General features: G+C 47.4%; 1 protein-coding gene across 1 annotated transcript in view; it reads right to left on the minus strand.

The window, feature by feature from the left end:
• Positions 1 to 11,364: 11,364 nt before the first annotated feature.
• gbe1b (glucan (1,4-alpha-), branching enzyme 1b) overlaps positions 11,365 to 22,896 on the minus strand; it is a 359,324-nt gene continuing 347,792 nt past the window's right edge. Inside the window, exon 16 of the mRNA XM_036964774.1 lies at positions 11,365 to 12,843. Within this exon, the coding sequence (XP_036820669.1) occupies positions 12,781 to 12,843 (63 nt within the window). The 3' untranslated portion in view covers positions 11,365 to 12,780. The remainder of the gene's footprint in view (positions 12,844 to 22,896) is intronic.

Below are 22,896 nucleotides of genomic sequence, written 5' to 3' on the forward strand. Positions count from 1 at the left end.
CCTCCTGTTACCTCAGACCCTGACGAAGCTCTCTGACTCCTCTCCTGTTACCTCAGACCCTGATGAAGCTCTCTGACTCCTCTCCTGTACCTCAGACCCTGATGAAGCTCTCTGACTCCTCTCCTGTTACCTCAGACCCTGATGAAGCTCTCTGACTCCTCTCCTGTTAACTCAGACCCTGATGAAGCTCTCTGACTCCTCTCCTGTTACCTCAGACCCTGATGAAGCTCTCTGACTCCTCTCCTGGTACCTCAGACCCTGATGAAGCTCTCTGACTCCTCTCCTGTACCTCAGACCCTGTTGAAGCTCTCTGACTCCTCTCCTGTTACCTCAGACCCTGATGAAGCTCTCTGACTCCTCTCCTGTTACCTCAGACCCTGTTGAAGCTCTCTGACTCCTCTCCTGTACCCCAGACCCTGATGAAGCTCTCTGACTCCTCTCCTGTTACCTCAGACCCTGTTGAAGCTCTCTGACTCCTCTCCTGTTACCTCAGACCCTGATGAAGCTCTCTAACTCCTCTCCTGTTACCTCAGAACCTGATGAAGCTCTCTGACTCCTCTCCTGTACCTCAGACCCCAATGAAGCTCGCTGACTCCTCTCTTGTACCTCAGACCCCAATGAAGCTCGCTGACTCCTCTCCTGTTACCTCAGACCCTGATGAAGCTCTCTGACTCCTCTCCTGTACTTCAGACCCAGATGAAGCTCTCTGACTCCTCTCCTGTACTTCAGACCCTGATGAAGCTCTCTGACTCCTCTCCTGTACCTCAGACCCTGTTGAAGCTCTCTGATTCCTCTCCTGTTACCTCAGACCCTGATGAAGCTCTCTGACTCCTCTCCTGTTACCTCAGACCCTGTTGAAGCTCTCTGACTCCTCTCCTGTTACCTCAGACCCTGATGAAGCTCTCTAACTCCTCTCCTGTTACCTCAGAACCTGATGAAGCTCTCTGACTCCTCTCCTGTACCTCAGACCCCAATGAAGCTCGCTGACTCCTCTCTTGTACCTCAGACCCCAATGAAGCTCTCTGACTCCTCTCCTGTTACCTCAGACCCTGATGAAGCTCTCTGACTCCTCTCCTGTACCTCAGACCCTGATGAAGCTCTCTGACTCCTTTCCTGTACCTCAGACCCAGATGAAGCTCTCTGACTCCTTTCCTGTACCTCAGACCCTGATGAAGCTCTCTGACTCCTTTCCTGTACCTCAGACCCTGATGAAGCTCTCTGACTCCTTTCCTGTACTTCAGACCCTGATGAAGCTCTCTGACTCCTCTCCTGTTACCTCAGACCCTGATGAAGCTCTCTGACTCCTCTCCTGTTACCTCAGACCCTGATGAAGCTCTCTGACTCCTCTATTGTTACCTCAGACCCTGTTGAAGCTCTCTGACTCCTCTCCTGTTACCTCAGACCCTGATTAAACTCTCTGACTCCTCTCCTGTTACCTCAGACCCTGTTGAAGCTCTCTGACTCCTCTCCTGTTACCTCAGACCCTGTTGAAGCTCTCTGACTCCTCTCCTGTTACCTCAGACCCTGTTGAAGCTCTCTGACTCCTCTACTGTTACCTCAGACCCTGATGAAGCTCTCTGACTCCTCTCCTGTACCTCAGACCCTGATGAAGCTCTCTGACTCCTCTCCTGTTACCTCAGACCCTGATGAAGCTCTCTGACTCCTCTCCTGTTAACTCAGACCCTGATGAAGCTCTCTGACTCCTCTCCTGTTACCTCAGACCCTGATGAAGCTCTCTGACTCCTCTCCTGGTACCTCAGACCCTGATGAAGCTCTCTGACTCCTCTCCTGTTACCACAGACCCTGATGAAGCTCTCTGACTCCTCTCCTGTTACCTCAGACCCTGTTGAAGCTCTCTGACTCCTCTACTGTTACCTCAAACCATGATGAAGCTCTCTGACTGCTCTCCTGTTACCTCAGACCCTGATGAAGCTCTCTGACTCCTCTCCTGTTACCTCAGACCCTGATGAAGCTCTCTGACTCCTCTCCTGTTACCTCAGAACCTGATGAAGCTCTCTGACTCCTCTCCTGTACCTCAGACCCCAATGAAGCTCGCTGACTCCTCTCTTGTACCTCAGACCCCAATGAAGCTCTCTGACTCCTCTCCTGTTACCTCAGACCCTGATGAAGCTCTCTGACTCCTCTCCTGTACCTCAGACCCTGATGAAGCTCTCTGACTCCTCTTCTGTACCTCAGACCCAGATGAAGCTCTCTGACTCCTTTCCTGTACCTCAGACCCTGATGAAGCTCTCTGACTCCTTTCCTGTACCTCAGACCCTGATGAAGCTCTCTGACTCCTTTCCTGTACCTCAGACCCTGATGAAGCTCTCTGACTCCTCTCCTGTACCTCAGACCCTGATGAAGCTCTCTGACTCCTCTCCTGTTACCTCAGACCCCGATGAAGCTCTCTGACTCCTCTCCTGTACCTCAGACCCCAATGAAGCTCGCTGACTCCTCTCCTGTTACCTCAGACCCTGAAGAAGCTCTCTGACTCCTCTCCTGTTACCTCAGACCCTGATGAAGCTCTCTGACTCCTCTCCTGTACCTCAGACCCAGATGAAGCTCTCTGACTCCTTTCCTGTACCTCAGACCCTGATGAAGCTCTCTGACTCCTTTCCTGTACCTCAGACCCTGATGAAGCTCTCTGAATCCTTTCCTGTATCTCAGACCGTGATGAAGCTCTCTGACTCCTCTCCTGTACCTCAGACCCTGATGAAGCTCTCTGACTCCTCTCCTGTTACCTCAGACCCTGATGAAGCTCTCTGACTCCTCTCCTGTACCTCAGACCCTGATGAAGCTCTCTGACTCCTCTCCTATACCTCAGACCCTGATGAAGCTCTGACTCCACTCCTGTACCTCAGACCCTGTTGAAGCTCTCTGACTCCTCTCCTGTTACCTCAGACCCTGATGAAGCTCTCTGACTCCTCTCCTGTACCTCAGACCCTGATGAAGTTCTCTGACTCCTCTCCTGTTACCTCAGACCCTGATGAAGCTCTCTGACTCCTCTCCTGTTACCTCATACCCTGTTGAAGGTCTCTGACTCCTCTCCTGTTACCTCAGACCCTGTTGAAGCTCTCTGACTCCTCTCCTGTTACCTCAGACCCTGATGAAGCTCTCTGACTCCTCTCCTGTACCTCAGACCCTGTTGAAGCTCTCTGACACCTCTTCTGTTACTTCAGACTCTGATGAAGCTCTCTGACTCCTCTCCTGTACCTCAGACCCTGATGAAGCTCTCTGACTCCTCTCCTGTTACCTCAGACCCTGTTGAAGCTCTCTGACTCCTCTCCTGTACCTCAGACCCTGTTGAAGCTCTCTGACTCCTCTCCTGTACCTCAGACCCTGATGAAGCTCTCTGACTCCTCTCCTGTACCTCAGACCCCGATGAAGCTCTCTGACTCCTCTCCTGTTACCTCAGACCCTGTTGAAGCTCTCTGACTCCTCTCCTGTTACCTCAGACCCTGTTTAAGCTCTCTGACTCCTCTCCTGTTACCTCAGACCCTGATGAAGCTCTCTGACTCCTCTCCTGTACCTCAGACCCTGATGAAGCTCTCTGACTCCTCTCCTGTTACCTCATACCCCGATGAAGATCTCTGACTCCTCTCCTGTACCTCAGACCCTGATGAAGCTCTCTGACTCCTCTGATCCTGTTGAAACTCTCTGACTCCTCTCCTGTACCTCAGACCCTGTTGAAGCTCTCTGACTCCTCTCCTGTACCCCAGACCCTGATGAAGCTCTCTGACTCCTCTCCTGTACCTCAGACCCTGTTGAAGCTCTCTGACTCCTCTCCTGTTACCTCAGACCCTGATGAAGCTCTCTGACTCCTCTCCTGTTACCTCAGACCCTGTTGAAGCTCTCTGACTCCTCTCCTGTACCCCAGACCCTGATGAAGCTCTCTGACTCCTCTCCTGTACCTCAGACCCTGTTGAAGCTCTCTGACTCCTCTCCTGTTACCTCAGAACCTGATGAAGCTCTCTGACTCCTCTCCTGTTACCTCAGACCCTGTTGAAGCTCTCTGACTCCTCTCCTGTTACCTCAGACCCTGATGAAGCTCTCTAACTCCTCTCCTGTTACCTCAGAACCTGATGAAGCTCTCTGACTCCTCTCCTGTACCTCAGACCCCAATGAAGCTCGCTGACTCCTCTCTTGTACCTCAGACCCCAATGAAGCTCGCTGACTCCTCTCCTGTTACCTCAGACCCTGATGAAGCTCTCTGACTCCTCTCCTGTACTTCAGACCCAGATGAAGCTCTCTGACTCCTCTCCTGTACTTCAGACCCTGATGAAGCTCTCTGACTCCTCTCCTGTACCTCAGACCCTGTTGAAGCTCTCTGATTCCTCTCCTGTTACATCAGACCCTGATGAAGCTCTCTGACTCCTCTCCTGTTACCTCAGACCCTGTTGAAGCTCTCTGACTCCTCTCCTGTTACCTCAGACCCTGATGAAGCTCTCTAACTCCTCTCCTGTTACCTCAGAACCTGATGAAGCTCTCTGACTCCTCTCCTGTACCTCAGACCCCAATGAAGCTCGCTGACTCCTCTCTTGTACCTCAGACCCCAATGAAGCTCGCTGACTCCTCTCCTGTTACCTCAGACCCTGATGAAGCTCTCTGACTCCTCTCCTGTACCTCAGACCCTGATGAAGCTCTCTGACTCCTCTCCTGTACCTCAGACCCAGATGAAGCTCTCTGACTCCTTTCCTGTACCTCAGACCCTGATGAAGCTCTCTGACTCCTTTCCTGTACCTCAGACCCTGATGAAGCTCTCTGACTCCTTTCCTGTACCTCAGACCCTGATGAAGCTCTCTGACTCCTCTCCTGTACCTCAGACCCTGATGAAGCTCTCTGACTCCTCTCCTGTTACCTCAGACCCTGATGAAGCTCTCTGACTCCTCTCCTGTTACCTAAGACCCTGATGAAGCTCTCTGACTCCTCTCCTGTACCTCAGACCCCAATGAAGCTCGCTGACTCCTCTCTTGTACCTCAGACCCCAATGAAGCTCGCTGACTCCTCTCCTGTTACCTCAGACCCTGATGAAGCTCTCTGACTCCTCTCCTGTACCTCAGACCCTGATGAAGCTCTCTGACTCCTCTCCTGTACCTCAGACCCAGATGAAGCTCTCTGACTCCTTTCCTGTACCTCAGACCCTGATGAAGCTCTCTGACTCCTTTCCTGTACCTCAGACCCTGATGAAGCTCTCTGACTCCTTTCCTGTACCTCAGACCCTGATGAAGCTCTCTGACTCCTCTCCTGTACCTCAGACCCTGATGAAGCTCTCTGACTCCTCTCCTGTTACCTCAGACCCTGATGAAGCTCTCTGACTCCTCTCCTGTTACCTCAGACCCTGATGAAGCTCTCTGACTCCTCTCCTGTACCTCAGACCCTGTTGAAGCTCTCTGACTCCTCTCCTGTACCTCAGACCCTGTTGAAGCTCTCTGACTTTTATCCTGTACTTCAGACCTTGATGAAGCTCTCTGACTCCTCAGATCCCGTTGAAACTCTCTGACTCCTCTCCTGTACCTCAGACCATGATGAAGCTCTCTGACTCCTCTCCTTTACTTCAGACCCTGATGAAGCTCTCTGACTCCTCTCCTGTACCTCAGACCCTGTTGAAGCTCTCTGACTCCTCTCCTGTACCTCAGACCCTGTTGAAGCTCTCTGACTCCTCTCCTTTTACCTCAGACCCTGATGAAGCTCTCTGACTCCTCTCCTGCATCTCAGACCCTGATGAAGCTCTCTGACTCCTCTCCTGTACCTCAGACCCTGTTGAAGCTCTCTGACTCCTCTCCTGTACCTCAGACCCTGTTGAAGCTCTCTGACTCCTCTCCTGTACCTCAGACCCTGTTGAAGCTCTCTGACTCCTCTCCTGTACCTCAGACCCTGATGAAGCTCTCTGACTCATCGACTTTTACCTCAGACCCTGATGAAGCTCTCTGACTCCTCTCCTGTACCTCAGACCCTGTTGAAGCTCTCTGACTGCTCTCCTGTACCTCAGACCCAGAAGAAGCTCTCTGACTCCTCTCATTTACCTCAGACCCTGACTCCTCTCATTTACCTCAGACCCTGATGAAGCTCTCTGACTCCTCAGACCCTGTTGAAGCTCTCTGACTCCTCTCCTGTACCTCAGACCCTGATGAAGCTCTCTGACTCCTCTCCTGTTACCTCAGACCCTGATGAAGCTCTCTGACTCCTCTCCTGTTACCTCAGACCCTGATGAAGCTCTCTGACTCCTCTCCTGTACCTCAGACCCTGATGAAGCTCTCTGACTCCTCTCCTGTACCTCAGACCCTGATGAAGCTCTCTGACTCCTCTCCTGTACCTCAGACCCTGATGAAGCTCTCTGACTCCTCTCCTGTACCTCAGACCCTGTTGAAGCTCTCTGACTCCTCTCCTGTACTTCAGACCCTGATGAAGCTCTCTGACTCCTCAGACCCTGTTGAAGCTCTCTGACTCCTCTCCTGTACCTCAGACCCTATTGAAGCTCTCTGACTCCTCTCCTGTACCTCAGACCCTGATGAAGCTCTCTGACTCCTCTCCTGTACCTCAGACCCTGATGAAGCTCTCTGACTCCTCTCCTGTACCTCAGACCCTGATGAAGCTCTCTGACTCCTCTCCTGTACCTCAGACCCTGTTGAAGCTCTCTGACTCCTCTCCTGTTACCTCAGACCCTGATGAAGCTCTCTGACTCCTCTCCTGTACCTCAGACCCTTATGAAGCTCTCTGACTCCTCTCCTGTACCTCAGACCCTGATGAAGCTCTCCGACTCCTCTCCTGTAAGCTCTCACACAGGTTCTTTAAAACCAGGTTGCAGGGAGGATGTTGCATTGAGGACTTTTTCCTGTAGACTGGACACACCCGATAAATCCTTCTGTTTCCAGCTGAGCTTCAGACAGGCTTTACAGGAGCTGTGAATCCTTGAAGATGTCACAAAACAGGAGAGATCGTCGTCATAGAGAGAAGGGTTAGACGTTACGTTCTCTCTGCCAGTAACAATCCCTCCTCTTATCTGGAACGGCTTCTGAGATTAACATTCACTGTTGAAAACTCACTCTTCAGTAGGCGTTGTAGTTTCTGTCTCCTCTGGCATATACCATATACTCCCATAACTCTCTGCTTCAACTAACCTCAAGAATGTTACAGTGATGGACTTTCCCCCTTCTCACCGTTCTACTCTATGCAGAAAAGCTGAATCCGATATGAGGTGTGCTGGGGGTTATAAAACAGAGGTTGAGTAAATAACATTTGCCTACTGTATATAACTACAATACAACTATGTAGAATGAAGGCCACTTACTCTATCCTGGTCCCAGATCTGTTTGTGCTGTGTTGCCAGCTCCTATGGTCAGTGCTTGGTGTGCCAACGACCATAGGAAAGACCGTTTTTATCTATTTCATTTTTTACATATATTTTTATTTATTTAACTTGTCAAGAAAACACAAATAGATCTGGGACCAGGCTGAGTGGCTTTTAAACCTAGTTATCTTGTTGTTACATAAACAGGTACTGTACCAGGCTAACTTAAATGACCATTTCACCTGAAAATAACCTCAGAAGGTATATCTTCCTCATCAGAATGTACAGGGACGCTCCTCCATCAGACAGAGAGTAGAGGGAAGCAGCTCCATTAGACAGAGAGTAGAGGGAAGCAGCTCCATCAGGGAAGCAGCTCCATTAGACAGAGAGTAGAGGGAAGCAGCTCCATCAGGGAAGCAGCTCCATTAGACAGAGAGTAGAGGGAAGCAGCTCCATTAGACAGAGAGTAGAGGGAAGCAGCTCCATTAGACAGAGAGTAGAGGGAAGCAGCTCCATTAGACAGAGTGTAGAGGGAAGCAGCTCCATTAGACAAAGAGTAGAGGGAAGCAGCTCCATCAGGAAAGCAGCTCCATTAGACAGAGAGTAGAGGGAAGCAGCTCCATTAGACAGAGAGTAGAGGGAAGCAGCTCCATTAGACAGAGAGTAGAGGGAAGCAGCTCCATTAGACAGAGTGTAGAGGGAAGCAGCTCCATTAGACAGAGAGTAGAGGGAAGCAGCTCCATTAGACAGAGAGTAGAGGGAAGCAGCTCCATTAGACAGAGTGTAGAGGGAAGCAGCTCCATTAGACAAAGAGTAGAGGGAAGCAGCTCCATCAGGAAAGCAGCTCCATTAGACAGAGTGTAGAGGGAAGCAGCTCCATTAGACAGAGAGTAGAGGGAAGCAGCTCCATTAGACAGAGAGTAGAGGGAAGCAGCTCCATTAGACAGAGTGTAGAGGGAAGCAGCTCCATTAGACAGAGAGTAGAGGGAAGCAGCTCCATCAGACAGAGTGTAGAGGGAAGCAGCTCGATTAGACAGAGAGTAGAGGGAAGCAGCCCCATCAGGGAAGAGGCTCTAGTGTTTGTTCTGATCATGAAAACGATAGAGGATCATCAAACACAGTAAAATTCAACAGCTCTTTGTGTAGAGGCTCCAGGTACTCAAATACACCTTGCGTCCCCAATGGCCCCCTATACCCTATACTAAGGAATATGGTGCCATTTGGGACAAGACACAGAGACATTATAAATTTGTCCATCTGTCTGCCCAAATATACAGTATATATGTGTCTCTCTATAGCAACGGGGGGCTGGATGAGGCAGTGAATGAATCTGGGGTCACGGAGGGCCTGATTCGTTCAGGATTTTCATATCTGTTTAAATGCTATTTCTACTGGGGTCGGTCACACAGAAGAAGTGTGTTTGATTCAGGATGGAGCAGCCTAGCTATATTTCAATGTATCAGACTTCTTTCAGTTTTAAATGAACGAGAGATTTTCAAAAAACCCTCCCGAGTCACTGTGGCGAAGGTAAGGACAATGACCGTGCCTGAAATCACACCTGCTCCCTACATAGTGTTCTAGTTTTGACCAGAGCCCTTTGGGTACAATTTCAGACGAACTCATTGGCTCAGACGAGATCCGTCCGTGATTTAAAAAAACAAAACCACTGTACCCACCTCAGTCTCCACAACCGGGTCTCTTTCATACTGCCCATATTTATGCAAAGTGCTCCTCTGTGCTTTCGGAGAGGTGAAACAGCCCCTTTTTTTCCTGAAAGCTTTGGTGTTATATTAAAAGGAAACGAAGTGTTGAAGATACTTGTGGTGGTTAAATATCAGGATGACGTTCCTGGAATATCAATGTGTTTTCTCTCTCTCTCGGTCTCTCTCGGTCTCTCTCTCTCTCTCTCGGTCTCTGTCTCTCTCTCCCGCTGTAGGGGAGATGGATCAAAAACCTGCCATATGCTACACCAGTCTACATCGCAGGCTGTGCTCAGAACCTGCAGCAATATGCAATGGGTTTAAATCTCAGCATTACAGCATCCGTAAATCAAGATATTAGCTTTCGTCTGGAACACACAAAAATGAGTCTGTGTGTATTTTCACATTTGACAATCTTATAGCTTTGATACAGGACATGAGAGGAATGTGATTAACCGTGTGGCATTACTTTGTTTAAGTGATCTTTAAAGGCAGAATATTACTTAAAAAATTAAAGGTTTTTTAGTGGAGGCAGAAAAAGAGTCGTATGGGAAGAACAGTGGAAGAAAAATTAGTACTAAAATGTTCCAAAATGAAATGCTCGACTTGATCCAATGGTGTTTTTTTAATGGCACACAATAGGATACATCCCAAAACGGCAGTACTTGCCACCAGGTTCCATAGGGCTCTGGCCAGAAGAGGTGACCTTCTTAGGGAATACGCTGCCTATTTAGGATACAGACATATATAATCTACCCGAGTGAATAAAGAAACCTGACTGTCTCTAATGATACCGTATAAAAAGAAGACCAACAGATAAGACAATGAGCAGACACCATTGGTTGATTCAGTTTAATGACTTTTTTTTGGGGGGGGGGGTAAATACAACATAACATCTTGTGCACCTGACAATGTTAAACCCCCCCCCCCACACACCCAGTCGGGGGACGAGGTTAGACAACGCCTGAAAAGAAAACACAACCACTAAACCACAGCAGAGATGCCTGTGAAGGCAGACGAGACTGAGACCCAAATTAAATGACACCCTATTCCCTTTATAGTGCACTACTTTTAACCCAAATGGCACCCTATTCCCTTTATAGTGCACTACTTTTAACCCAAATGGCACCCTATTTCCTTTATAGTGCACTACTTTTAACCCAAATAGCACCCTATTCCCTTTATAGTGCACTACTTTTAACCCAAATGGCACCCTATTCCCTTTATAGTGCACTACTTTTAACCCAAATAGCACCCTATTCCCTTTATAGTGCACTACTTTTAACTCAAATGGCACCCTATTCCCTTTATAGTGCACTACTTTTAACCCAAATAGCACCCTATTCCCTTTATAGTGCACTACATTTGTCCAAAATGGCACCCTGTCTTTGAGCAGGATCCAGTACTGTTATTTAGTCTCGCTACGGTCTCCTCTGCCACTCTAATCGTCATTGTATGCCAATCGTCGTGTCCATTCCAGAAGCTTCCATAACTCGAAACACAGCGTATACCAGACGGGCTTTCAGCTGCCTGTATTCAGTACTCTTACTATGTGGCATTAGCTGCAAATGACTGACACACACACACAACAAAACGTATATAAACAAGTAAAAATGCATAATCCCTAGCTGCTTTGATAGAAGACCTATCACACCACAAAGGTATCACAAACCCACTAAAGTCAGGATAGTCAACCAAATGATATATATATTATTCAAGATGGCTTATTTCAGTGTAAATACAATGCCAACAAAGAAATCAATAAATCAACAGCGACGAAACAAACGTGATGACGTCGCAGCGATCTGAATGCTGATTGGCTGACTGCCGTGGTATATCAGACCCCGTTTACCACGGGTATGACAATTTTTTACTGCTCTAATTACATTGGTAACCAGTTTATAATAGGAATAAGGAACCTCAGGGGGTTTGTGACATATGGCCAATATGCCACGGTTAAGGGCTGTGTCCAGGCACTCAGCGATGTGTCGTGACTAAGAACAGCCCTTAGCCGTGGTATAATCGGCCATATACCACACCTCGTCGTGGCCTTATTGCTTAAATATATTGTGCACTACTTTTTACCAGAGCCCTATGAGTCCTGGTTAAAAGTAGTGCACTATATAGGGAATGGGGTGCTATTTGGGATGCAAACACTGGTAACTATTTTTCCTGTCCTGTTTGTTTTAAATAGTACACACTCTTATAGTATACACTTTTAAATAGTATACACTCTTATAGTATACACTTTTAAATAGTACACACTCTCATAGTATACACTTTTAAATAGTATACACTCTTATAGTATACACTTTTAAATAGTATACACTCTTATAGTATACACTTTTAAATAGTACACACTCTCATAGTATACACTTTTAAATAGTATACACTCTTATAGTATACACTTTTAAATAGTATACACTCTTATAGTATACACTTTTAAATAGTACACACTCTCATAGTATACACTTTTAAATAGTATACACTCTTATAGTATACACTTTCGGATGGCCAATTGCAAAACATTGTTGGCATTTAAATACAAAATCATAAGCGTTAAATTATATATCAAAAATTGCATGCGTCTTGTGTTTTTATATAAATAGCACACCGATCTTAATGCAATATATATGTAAAATAATATTATTACAAGCCTGTGCACGCTGGAATCAGTGGAGAAGGTAGTACTATTGCTAACTGCATTAGCATTACTGTACCACAAGTAATGCTTTATGTTAGCATGTTAGCATTACTGTACCACAAGTAAATGCTTTATGTTAGCATTACTGTACCACAAGTAATGCTTTATGTTAGCATGTTAGCATTACTGTACCACAAGTAAATGCTTTATGTTAGCATTACTGTACCACAAGTAATACTTTATGTTAGCATGTTAGCATTACTGTAACTCAAGCAATGCTTTATGTTAGCATTACTGTACCACAAGTAATGCTTTATGTTAGCATGTTAGCAATACCGTACCACAAGTAATACTTTATGTTAGCATTTAGCATTACTGTACCACAAGTAATACTTTATGTTAGCATTACTGTACCACAAGTAATAATTTATGTTAGCATGTTAGCATTACTGTACCACAAGTAATAATTTATGTTAGCATGACTGTACCACAAGTAATACTTTATGTTAGCATTACCGTACCACAAGTAATGCTTTATGTTAGCATATTAGCATTACCATATCCCTGTACCACGGTTTCTTTTCAAGTGTTGTAGGTGTCATACCAAGGCTTGGAAAACTAGTGGTGGGTGGATGGACTCAAAATATGAATGATATATACTGTGTAAATGGCAGAATTACGGGAACTCCCCCCCCCCCCCCCCAAAAAAAAAAAAATGTCCAGGTTTTCCTGCATTATTCTTCTCTGATTCCTGAAATCTTCCAACCTGGGAACTTTGGGGAAAGTTAGTGGAATTCTGCAACCCTCATCCAGAGTTACATCATATTAGTTGAACATATATAATCACCTATTCAACAAGGCCCCGACTCGGTTATAGTGGGAAACACCATGCTGCGTTACAGATGATGTTAATATGGTAATCTACTAACTATTGTTAAAGGTGTATGGAAAAAACATAGGAACTCACAAAAGTTGTGATAAATGGGGAAGGGTGGGAGGGAAAGGGGGGAGGGGGGGGGCATTAGTGGCGTGTGGTTGGTCGACACTGAAAAAAAAAAAACGGACAGTGATTGGTTGATAACACTTGAGGTTGGTAGCCAGCTGGACGTCTGTTTCTGCTGGTATCGAGCGTCAGTAGTAGCAGAGGTCTAATAACAGGACTCGGTATCGTCATTACCCAGGATCAGAGCTGTCCTGCAGGGGATGTACACCTGGTGGACAGAGACACAAGAGAGGTAAAGGGGAGGGGGGGGGTGGAGAGGGAAGAAGAGAGAGGAGACATGTTCATAAGAAAGTCAACTGCAGGTTAAATATTCCTAAAATCATCACGAGATGGCCCTCTAGGGTGCTTCTCAAATGGCACCCTATTCCCTACATACTGCACAGGGCTCTGGTCAACAGTAGTACACTACTCATAGGGCTCTGGTCAATAGTAGTACACTACCCATAGGGCTCTGGTCAACAGTAGTACACTACCCATAGGGCTCTGGTCAACAGTAGTACACTACTCATAGGGCTCTGGTCAATAGTAGTACACTACCCATAGGGCTCTGGTCAACAGTAGTACACTACCCATAGGGCTCTGGTCAACAGTAGTACACTACTCATAGGGCTCTGGTCAACAGTAGTACACTACCCATAGGGCTCTGGTCAACAGTAGTCACACTGAACTGAATATATATCTACCCATTCTATTATATTGCCCTCTAGGAATATCTACCCATTCTATTCTATTGCCCTCTAGGAATATCTACCCATTCTATTCTATTGCCCTCTAGGAATATCTACCCATTCTATTCTATTGCCCTCTAGGAATATCTACCCATTCTATTCTATTGCCCTCTAGGAATATCTACCCATTCTATTCTATTGCCCTCTAGGAATATCTACCCATTCTATTGCCCTCTGAGAATATCTACCCATTCTATTGCCCTCTAGGAATATCTACCCTTTCTATTGCCCTCTAGGAATATCTACCCTTTCTATTGCCCTCTAGGAATATCTACCCATTCTATTCTATTGCCCTCTAGGAATATCTACCCATTCTATTGCCCTCTGAGAATATCTACCCATTCTATTGCCCTCTAGGAAGATCTACCCTTTCTATTGCCCTCTAGGAATATCTACCCTTTCTATTGCCCTCTAGGAATATCTACCCATTCTATTGCCCTCTGAGAATATCTACCCTTTCTATTGCCCTCTGAGAATATCTACCCTTTCTATTGCCCTCTAGGAATATCTACCCATTCTATTGCCCTCTGAGAATATCTACCCATTCTATTGCCCTCTGGGAATATCTACCCTCTCTATTGTATTGCCCTCTAGGAATATCTACCCTTTCTATTGCCCTCTGAGAATATCTACCCTTTCTATTGCCCTCTGAGAATATCTACCCTTTCTATTGCCCTCTGAGAATATCTACCCTTTCTATTGCCCTCTGAGAATATCTACCCTTTCTATTGCCCTCTGAGAATATCTACCCTCTCCATTGTATTGCCCTCTAGGAATATCTACCCTTTCTATTGCCCTCTAGGAATATCTACCCATTCTATTGCCCTCTGAGAATATCTACCCATTCTATTGCCCTCTGAGAATATCTACCCATTCTATTGCCCTCTGAGAATATCTACCCTTTCTATTGCCCTCTAGGAATATCTACCCATTCTATTGCCCTCTGAGAATATCTACGCATTCTATTGCCCTCTGGGAATATCTACCCTCTCTATTGTATTGCCCTCTAGGAATATCTACCCTTTCTACTGCCCTCTGAGAATATCTACCCTTTCTATTGCCCTCTAGGAATATCTACCCATTCTATTGCCCTCTGAGAATATCTACGCATTCTATTGCCCTCTGGGAATATCTACCCTCTCTATTGTATTGCCCTCTAGGAATATCTACCCTTTCTATTGCCCTCTGAGAATATCTACCCTTTCTATTGCCCTCTGAGAATATCTACCCTTTCTATTGCCCTCTGAGAATATCTACCCTTTCTATTGCCCTCTAGGAATATCTACCCTTTCTATTGCCCTCTAGGAATATCTACCCTTTCTATTGCCCTCTGAGAATATCTACCCTCTCCATTGTATTGCCCTCTAGGAATTACTACCAATTCTATTGCCCTCTGAGAATATCTACCCATTCTATTGCCCTCTGAGAATATCTACCCATTCTATTGCCCTCTGAGAATATCTACCCATTCTATTGCCCTCTGAGAATATCTACCCATTCTATTGCCCTCTGAGAATATCTACCCATTCCGTTGTATTGCCCTCTGAGAATTACAGGTGCTAATGCTTGGTATGCAGCAGCTAGAGAAGCAGTCTAGTTGTTCAAGTTAAATATGCCTGTCCTTGTCTGAGTAAACATCACTGCACATTAAAAAGGGCTTTCTAAAAAGTGGACAAATAGAACGGCTGAATCATATGTCCCAGATAACCTCTTTATCCAACTTAAAACTCAAGAGACATTGCCTTGCTCTAGCTGCAGTGTGTGGTGGGTGGGTGTGTAGTGGGTGTGTGGTGGGTGGGTGTGTAGTGGGTGGGTGTGTGAGTGGGTGTGTGGTGGGTGTGTGGTGTGTGGGTGTGTGGTGGGTGGGTGTGTGTGTGAGTGGGTGTGTAGTGGGTGGGTGTGTGGTGGGTGTGTAGTGGGTGGGTGTGTGGTGGGTGTGTAGTGGGTGTGTGGTGGGTGGGTGTGTAATGGGTGGGTGTGTGAGTGGGTGTGTGGTGGGTGTGTGGTGGGTGGGTGTGTGGTGGGTGTTTAGAGGGTGTGTGAGTGGGTGTGTGGTGGGTGTGTGGTGGGTGGTTGTGTGGTGGGTGTGTGGTGGGTGTGTGGTGGGTGTTTAGTGGGTGTGTGAGTGGGTGTGTGGTGGGTGGGTGTGTGGTGGGTGGGTGTGTGGTGGGTGTGTGAGTGGGTGTGTGAGTGGGTGTGTGGTGGGTGTGTGAGTGGGTGTGTGTGGGTGTGGGTGTGTGAGTAGGTGTGTGGTGGGTGTGTAGTGGGTGTGTGAGTGAGTGGGTGTGTGGTGGGTGTGTAGTGGGTGTGTAGTGGGTGGTGGGTGTGTAGTGGGTGTGTAGTGGGTGGTGGGTGTGTAGTGGGTGTGTGAGTGAGTGGGTGTGTTAGTGGGTGTGTGGTGAGTGTGTGGTGGTTGTGTGGTGGTTGTGTGGTGGGTGTGTGGTGGTTGTGTGGTGGGTGTGTGGTGGTTGTGTGGTGGGTGTGTGGTGGTTGTGCGGTGGGTGTGTGGTGGGTGTGTGGTGGGTGTGCGGTGGGTGTGCGGTGGGTGTGTAGTGGGTGTGTGGTGGGTGTGTAGTGGGTGTGTAGTGGGTGTGTGGTGGTTGTGTGGTGGTTGTGTGGTGGGTGTGTGGTGGTTGTGTAGTGGGTGTGTGGTGGTTGTGTAGTGGGTGTGTGGTGGGTGTGTAGTGGGTGTGTGGTGGGTGTGTAGTGGGTGTGTGGTGGGTGTGTAGTGGGTGTGTAGTGGGTGTGTGGTGGGTGTGTGGTGGTTGTGTAGTGGGTGTGTGCTGGGTGTGTGGTGGGTGTGTAGCGGGTGCGTAGCGGGTGTGTGGTGGGTGTGTAGGTGTAGTGGGTGTGTGAGTGGGTGTGTGAGTGGGTGTGTAGTGGGTGTGTGGTGGGTGTGTGGTGGTTGTGTGGTGGTTTTGTGGTGGGTGTGTGGTGGGTGTGTGAGTGGGTGTGTGAGTGGGTGTGTGAGTGGGTGTGTAGTGGGTGTGTGAGTGGATCAACGATAAAGGTAAAGCTTTACCAGATGCAATTTCTAAACCACTCTCCAAAAGACATCCTCCATCCATTTACACAAAATCACAAGACAATCGTATTCAATTTGCACACATCGACAGAGAGACGAAAGTCTAATTCAATTTTCACAAAACCGAGGGTTCATGGAACTGCTGTAACTAAAACAGGCAGGCACACTTTAGCACTACAGTGCAGTGAATAACTCATACAACGTCACCGTCCCAAATGGCACCCTATTCCCAATATAGTGCCCTACTTGGGACCCTATTCCCAATATAGTTCCCTACCTGGGACCCTATTCCCTATATAGTGCCCTACTTGGGACCCTATAGTTCCCTACTTGGGACCCTATATTCCCTATATAGTGCCCTACTTGGGACCCTATTTCCTATATAGTGCACTACTTGGCACCCTATTCCTATATAGTGCACTACTTGGCACCCTATTCCTTATATAGTGCGCTGCTTTTCAACAGAACATTTTCTGGCCCTGGCCTAAAGTAGTGCATTATATAGGGAATAGGTTGCCATTTTGGGATGCACTAAAATCCCTTCAGAAGTATGTTCCCCAGACATAAACCATAGCATCCTCCTCCCAGAGCAGAAGTGACAGATTGAAACTGTGTGCAGAGCTGTAAGCAATTCAGTCACCCACTGAACTCCCCGAGCTGTCTCTCCGCATCTCACTCACACACACACGCACACTGTGCAGTGCTCTGCTCCCATGGTGTCAGCCCATCCTTCTGCATCATACTGTACACACCCCCAGCCCATCCTTCAGCATCATACTGTACACACCCCCAGCCCATCCTTCAGCATCATACTGTACACACCCCCAGCCCATCCTTCAGCATCATACTGTTCACACCCCCAGCCCATCCTTCTGCATCATACTGTACACACCCCCAGCCCATCATTCTGCATCATACTGTACACACCCCCAGCCCATCCTCAGCATCATACTATACACACCCCCAGCCCATCGGTCTGCATCATACTGTACACACCCCCAGCCCATCGGTCTGCATCATACTGTACACACCCCCAGCCCATTCTTCTGCATCATACTGTACACACCCCCAGCCCATCCTTCTGCATCATACTGTACACACCCCCAGCCCATCCTCAGCATCATACTGTACACACCCCCAGCCCATCTGTCTGCATCATACTGTACACACCCCCAGCCCATCCTTCTGCATCATACTGTACACACCCCCAGCCCATCCTTCTGCATCATACTGTACACACCCCCAGCCCATCTGTCTGCATCATACTGTACACACCCCCAGCCCATCCTTCTGCATCATACTGTACACACCCCCAGCCCATCCTTCTGCATCATACTGTACACACCCCCAGCCCATTCTTCTGCATCATACTGTACACACCCCCAGCCCATCCGTCTGCATCATACTGTACACACCCCCAGCCCATCCTTCTGCATCATACTGTACACACCCCCAGCCCATCCTTCTGCATCATAATGTACACACCCCCAGCCCATTCTTCTGTATCATACTGTACACACCCCCAGCCCATCCTTCTGCATCATACTGTACACACCCCCAGCCCATCCTTCTGCATCATACTGTACACACCCCCAGCCCATTCTTCTGCATCATACTGTACACACCCCCAGCCCATCCTTCAGCATCATACTGTACACACCCCCAGCCCATCCTTCTGCATCATACTGTACACACCCCCAGCCCATCCTTCTGCATCACACTGTACACACCCCCAGCCCATCCTTCTGCATCATACTGTACACACCCCCAGCCCATCCTTCTGTATCATACTGTACACACCCCCAGCCCATCCTTCTGCATCATACTGTACACACCCCCAGCCCATCTGTTTGCATCATACTGTACATACCCCCAGCCCATCCTTCTGCATCATACTGTACAGACCCCCAGCCCATCTGTTTGCATTATACTGTACACACCCCCAGCCCATCTGTTTGCATCATACTGTACACACCCACAGCCCATCTGTCTGCATCATACTGTACACACCCTCAGCAGCAAACACACACACCCCAGCATCACACACACACACCCCAGCATCACACACACACCCCAGCACCACACACACACCCCAGCATCCCAGCCCATCCTCAGCATCACACACACCACAGCATCACACACACACACCCCAGCATCACACACACCCCCCCCCAGCATCACACACACACCCCAGCATCACACACACACCCCATCATCACACACACCCCAGCAGCAAACACACCCCAATGTTTCACGCCCCGAGTAGTGCAGCGGTCTAAGGCACTGCATCTCAGTGCTCGAGGCGTCACTACAGACCCTGGTTCGATTCCAGGCTGTATCACATCCGGCCGTGATTGGTTGTCCCATAAGGGCAGCGTCTTCCGGGTTTGGCCGGTTTAGGCCGTCGTTGTAAATAAGAATTTGTTCTTAACCGTCTTGCCTAGTTAAATAAATAATTATAATTTACAAAAATATATAATTAAAAACAAGTTAAATCACACACACCCCAGCCCATCCTTCTGCATGAGTGGCGCTGAGTCTTACTGACTGGGGACTTTTTGCTTTGGCTACAGCTTGGCACCACGGAAGCAGAGCACAACACACACAACCCCATGCTGCTGAAACACAAACACATTACTCTCATGTCTAATGAAATAGTTACAGTGGGAGTCTCCACAGCTCCACTTAGCACAAAGAGACATCCCAAATGGCACCCTAAATCCCTATATTTAGTCCAATAGTTTTGACCAGGGCCCATAGGTAACTGCACTATATATAAGGGGGATTAGGTTGTTATTTGGGATGCGGATACAGAGGGGATCATAATGAATTAGTGCACCTGTTTAGACAAAGACTACCACTGTGTCGAACCTGTGATCTGTCAACACATATGATATTAGACCAAAGACTACCACTGTGTCTAACCTGGGATCTGTCCACACATGATATCACACCAAAGACTACCGCTGTGTCTAACCTGGGATCTGTCAACACATGATATCAGATCAAATGAACAACATTGGAGACATATTCAGAATCCATGTGAGAACAAAGAGAAACAGATTGTCCGTTAGTGTTAGGTCTGTAATCAGGATTAGATAATCCCACACCGTTAGGTCTGTAATCAGGGTTAGGGTTATATAATCCCACACTGTTAGGTCTGTAATCAGGGTTAGATAATCCCACACTGTTAGGTCTGTAATCAGGGTTAGATAATCCCACACTGTTAGGTCTATAATCAGGGTTAGATAATCCCACACCGTTAGGTCTGTAATGAGGGTTAGATAATCCCACACTGTTAGGTCTGTAATCAGGGTTAGGGTTATATAATCCCACACCGTTAGGTCTGTAATCAGGGTTATATAATCCCACACTGTTAGGTCTGTAATCAGGGTTAGATAATCCCACACTGTTAGGTCTGTAATCAGGGTTATATAATCCCACACTGTTAGGTCTGTAATCAGGGTTAGATAATCCCACACTGTTAGGTCTGTAATCAGGGTTAGATAATCCCACACTGTTAGGTCTGTAATCAGGGTTAGATAATCCCACACTGTTAGGTCTATAATCAGGGTTAGATAATCCCACACCGTTAGGTCTGTAATGAGGGTTAGATAATCCCACACTGTTAGGTCTGTAATCAGGGTTAGGGTTAGATAATCCCACACTGTTAGGTCTGTAATCAGGGTTAGATAATCCCACACCGTTAGGTCTGTAATCAGGGTTAGATAATCCCACACCGTTAGGTCTGTAATCAGGGTTAGATAATCCCACACCGTTAGGTCTGTAATCAGGGTTAGGGTTATATAATCCCACACCGTTAGGTCTGTAATCAGGGTTAGGGTTATATAATCCCACAACGTTAGGTCTGTAATCAGGGTTATATAATCCCACACCGTTAGGTCTGTAATCAGGGTTATATAATCCCACACCGTTAGGTCTGTAATCAGGGTTAGATAATCCCACACCGTTAGGTCTGTAATCAGGGTTAGATAATCCCACACCGTTAGATCTGTAATCAGGGTTAGGGTTATATAATCCCACACCGTTAGGTCTGTAATCAGGGTTAGGGTTATATAATCCCACACCGTTAGGTCTGTAATCAGGGTTATATAATCCCACACCGTCAGTTCTGTAATCAGGGTTAGATAATCCCACACCGTTAGGTCTGTAATCAGGGTTAGATAATCCCACACCGTTAGGTCTGTAATCAGGGTTAGGGTTATATAATCCCACACCGTTAGGTCTTTAATCAGGGTTAGATAATCCCACACCGTTAGGTCTGTAATCAGGATTAGATAATCCCACACCGTTAGGTCTGTAATCAGGGTTAGATAATCCCACACCGTTAGGTCTGTAATCAGGGTTAGATAATCCCACACCGTTAGGTCTGTAATCAGGGTTAGATAATCCCACACCGTTAGGTCTGTAATCAGGGTTAGATAATCCCACACCGTTAGGTCTGTAATCAGGGTTAGATAATCCCACACCGTTAGGTCTGTAATCAGGGTTAGATAATCCCACACCGTTAGGTCTGTAATCAGGGTTAGATAATCCCACACCGTTAGGTCTGTAATCAGGGTTAGATAATCCCACACCGTTAGGTCTGTAATCAGGGTTAGATAATCCCACACCCTTAAATCAAATCAAATATGATTTGTCACATACACATGGTTAGCAGATGTTAATGTGAGTGTAGCGAAATGCTTGTTCCGACAATGCAGTAATCTAACCTAACAATTCCACAACTACTACCTTATACACAAAAGTGTAAAGGGATAAAGAATGAGTACATAAAGATATATGAATGAGTGATGGTACAGAACGGCATAGGCAAGATGCAGTAGATGGTATAGAGTACAGTATATACATATGAGATGAGTAATGTAGGGTATATAAACATAAAGTGGCATAGTTTAAAGTGGCTAGTGATATATTTTACATCATTTCCCATCAATTTCCATTATTAAAGTGGCTGGGGTTGAGTCAGTACGTTGGCAGCAGCCACTCTAATGTTTGTGGTGGCTGTTTAACATTCTGATGGCCTTAGAAGATGTTTTTCAGTCTCTCGGTCCCAGTTTTGATGCACTTGTACTGACCTCGCCTTCTGGATGATAGCGGGGTGAACAGGCAGTGGCTCGGGTGGTTGTTGTCCTTGATGATCTTTATGGCCTTCCTGTGACATCGGGTGGTGTAGGTGTCCTGGAGGGCAGGTAGTTTGCCCCCGGTGATGCGTTGTGCAGACCTCACTACCCTCTGGAGAGCCTTGCGGTTGTGGGCGGAGCAGTTGCCGTACCAGGCGGTGATACAGCCCGACAGCATGCTCTCGATTGTGCATCTGTAGAAGTTTGTGAGTGTTTTTGGTGACAAGCTGAATTTCTTCAGCCCCCTGAGGTTGAAGAGGCGCTGCTGCTCCTTCTTCACGACAACAACCTTGACGAATACGCTGATTCGGTGAGCGAGTTCATTAGAAAGTGTATCAGCGATGCTGTACCCACAGCAACGATTAAAACATTCCCAAACCAGAAACCGTGGATTGATGGCAGCATTCGGGCGAAACTGAAAGCGTGAACCACTGCTTTTAACCAGGGCAAGGTGACCGGAAACATGACCGAATACAAACAGTGCAGCTATTCCCTCCGCCAGGCAATCAAACAAGCTAAGCGTCAGTATAGAGACAAAGTAGAGTCGCAATTCAACGGCTCAGACACGAGAGGTATGTGGCAGGGTCTACAGTCAATCACAGATTACAAAAAGAAAACCAGCCCCGTCACGGACCAAGATGTCTTGCTCCCAGACAGAGTAAATAACTTTTTTGCTCGCTTTGAGGACAATACAGTGCCACTGACACGGCCCGCTGCCAAAACCTGCGGGCTCTCTTTCACTGCAGCCGACGTGAGTAAAACATTTAAACGTGTTAACCCACGCAAGGCTGCAGGCCCAGACGGCATCCCCAGCCGCGTCCTCAGAGCATGCGCAGACCATCTGGCTGGTGTGTTTACGGACATATTCAATCAATCCTTGTCTGCTGTTCCCACATGCTTCAAGAGGGCCACCATTGTTCCTGTTCCCAAGAAAGCTAAGGTAACTGAGCTAAACGACTACCGCCCCGTAGCACTCACTTCCGTCATCATGAAGTGCTTTGAGAGACTAGTCAAGGACCATATCACCTCCACCCTACCTAACACCTGACACCCTTGACCCACTCCAATTTGCTTACCACCCCAATAGGTCCACAGATGACGCAATCGCAACCACACTGCCCTAACTCATCTGGACAAGAGGAATACCTATGTGAGAATGCTGTTCATCGACTACAGCTCAGCATTTAACACCATAGTACCCTCCAAACTCGTCATAAAGCTTGAGACCCTGGGTCTCGACCCCGCTCTATGCAACTGGGTACTGGACTTCCTGTCGGGTCGCCCCACAAGGGTGCGTTCTGAGCCCTCCACTGTACTCCCTGTTCATGGTTCCTGAACATGGTTCCTTAGCACTGTAAATCAGG

Source organism: Oncorhynchus mykiss, chromosome 27 (assembly GCF_013265735.2).
Source record: "Oncorhynchus mykiss isolate Arlee chromosome 27, USDA_OmykA_1.1, whole genome shotgun sequence".
In the NCBI taxonomy this organism is placed as follows: domain Eukaryota; kingdom Metazoa; phylum Chordata; class Actinopteri; order Salmoniformes; family Salmonidae; genus Oncorhynchus; species Oncorhynchus mykiss.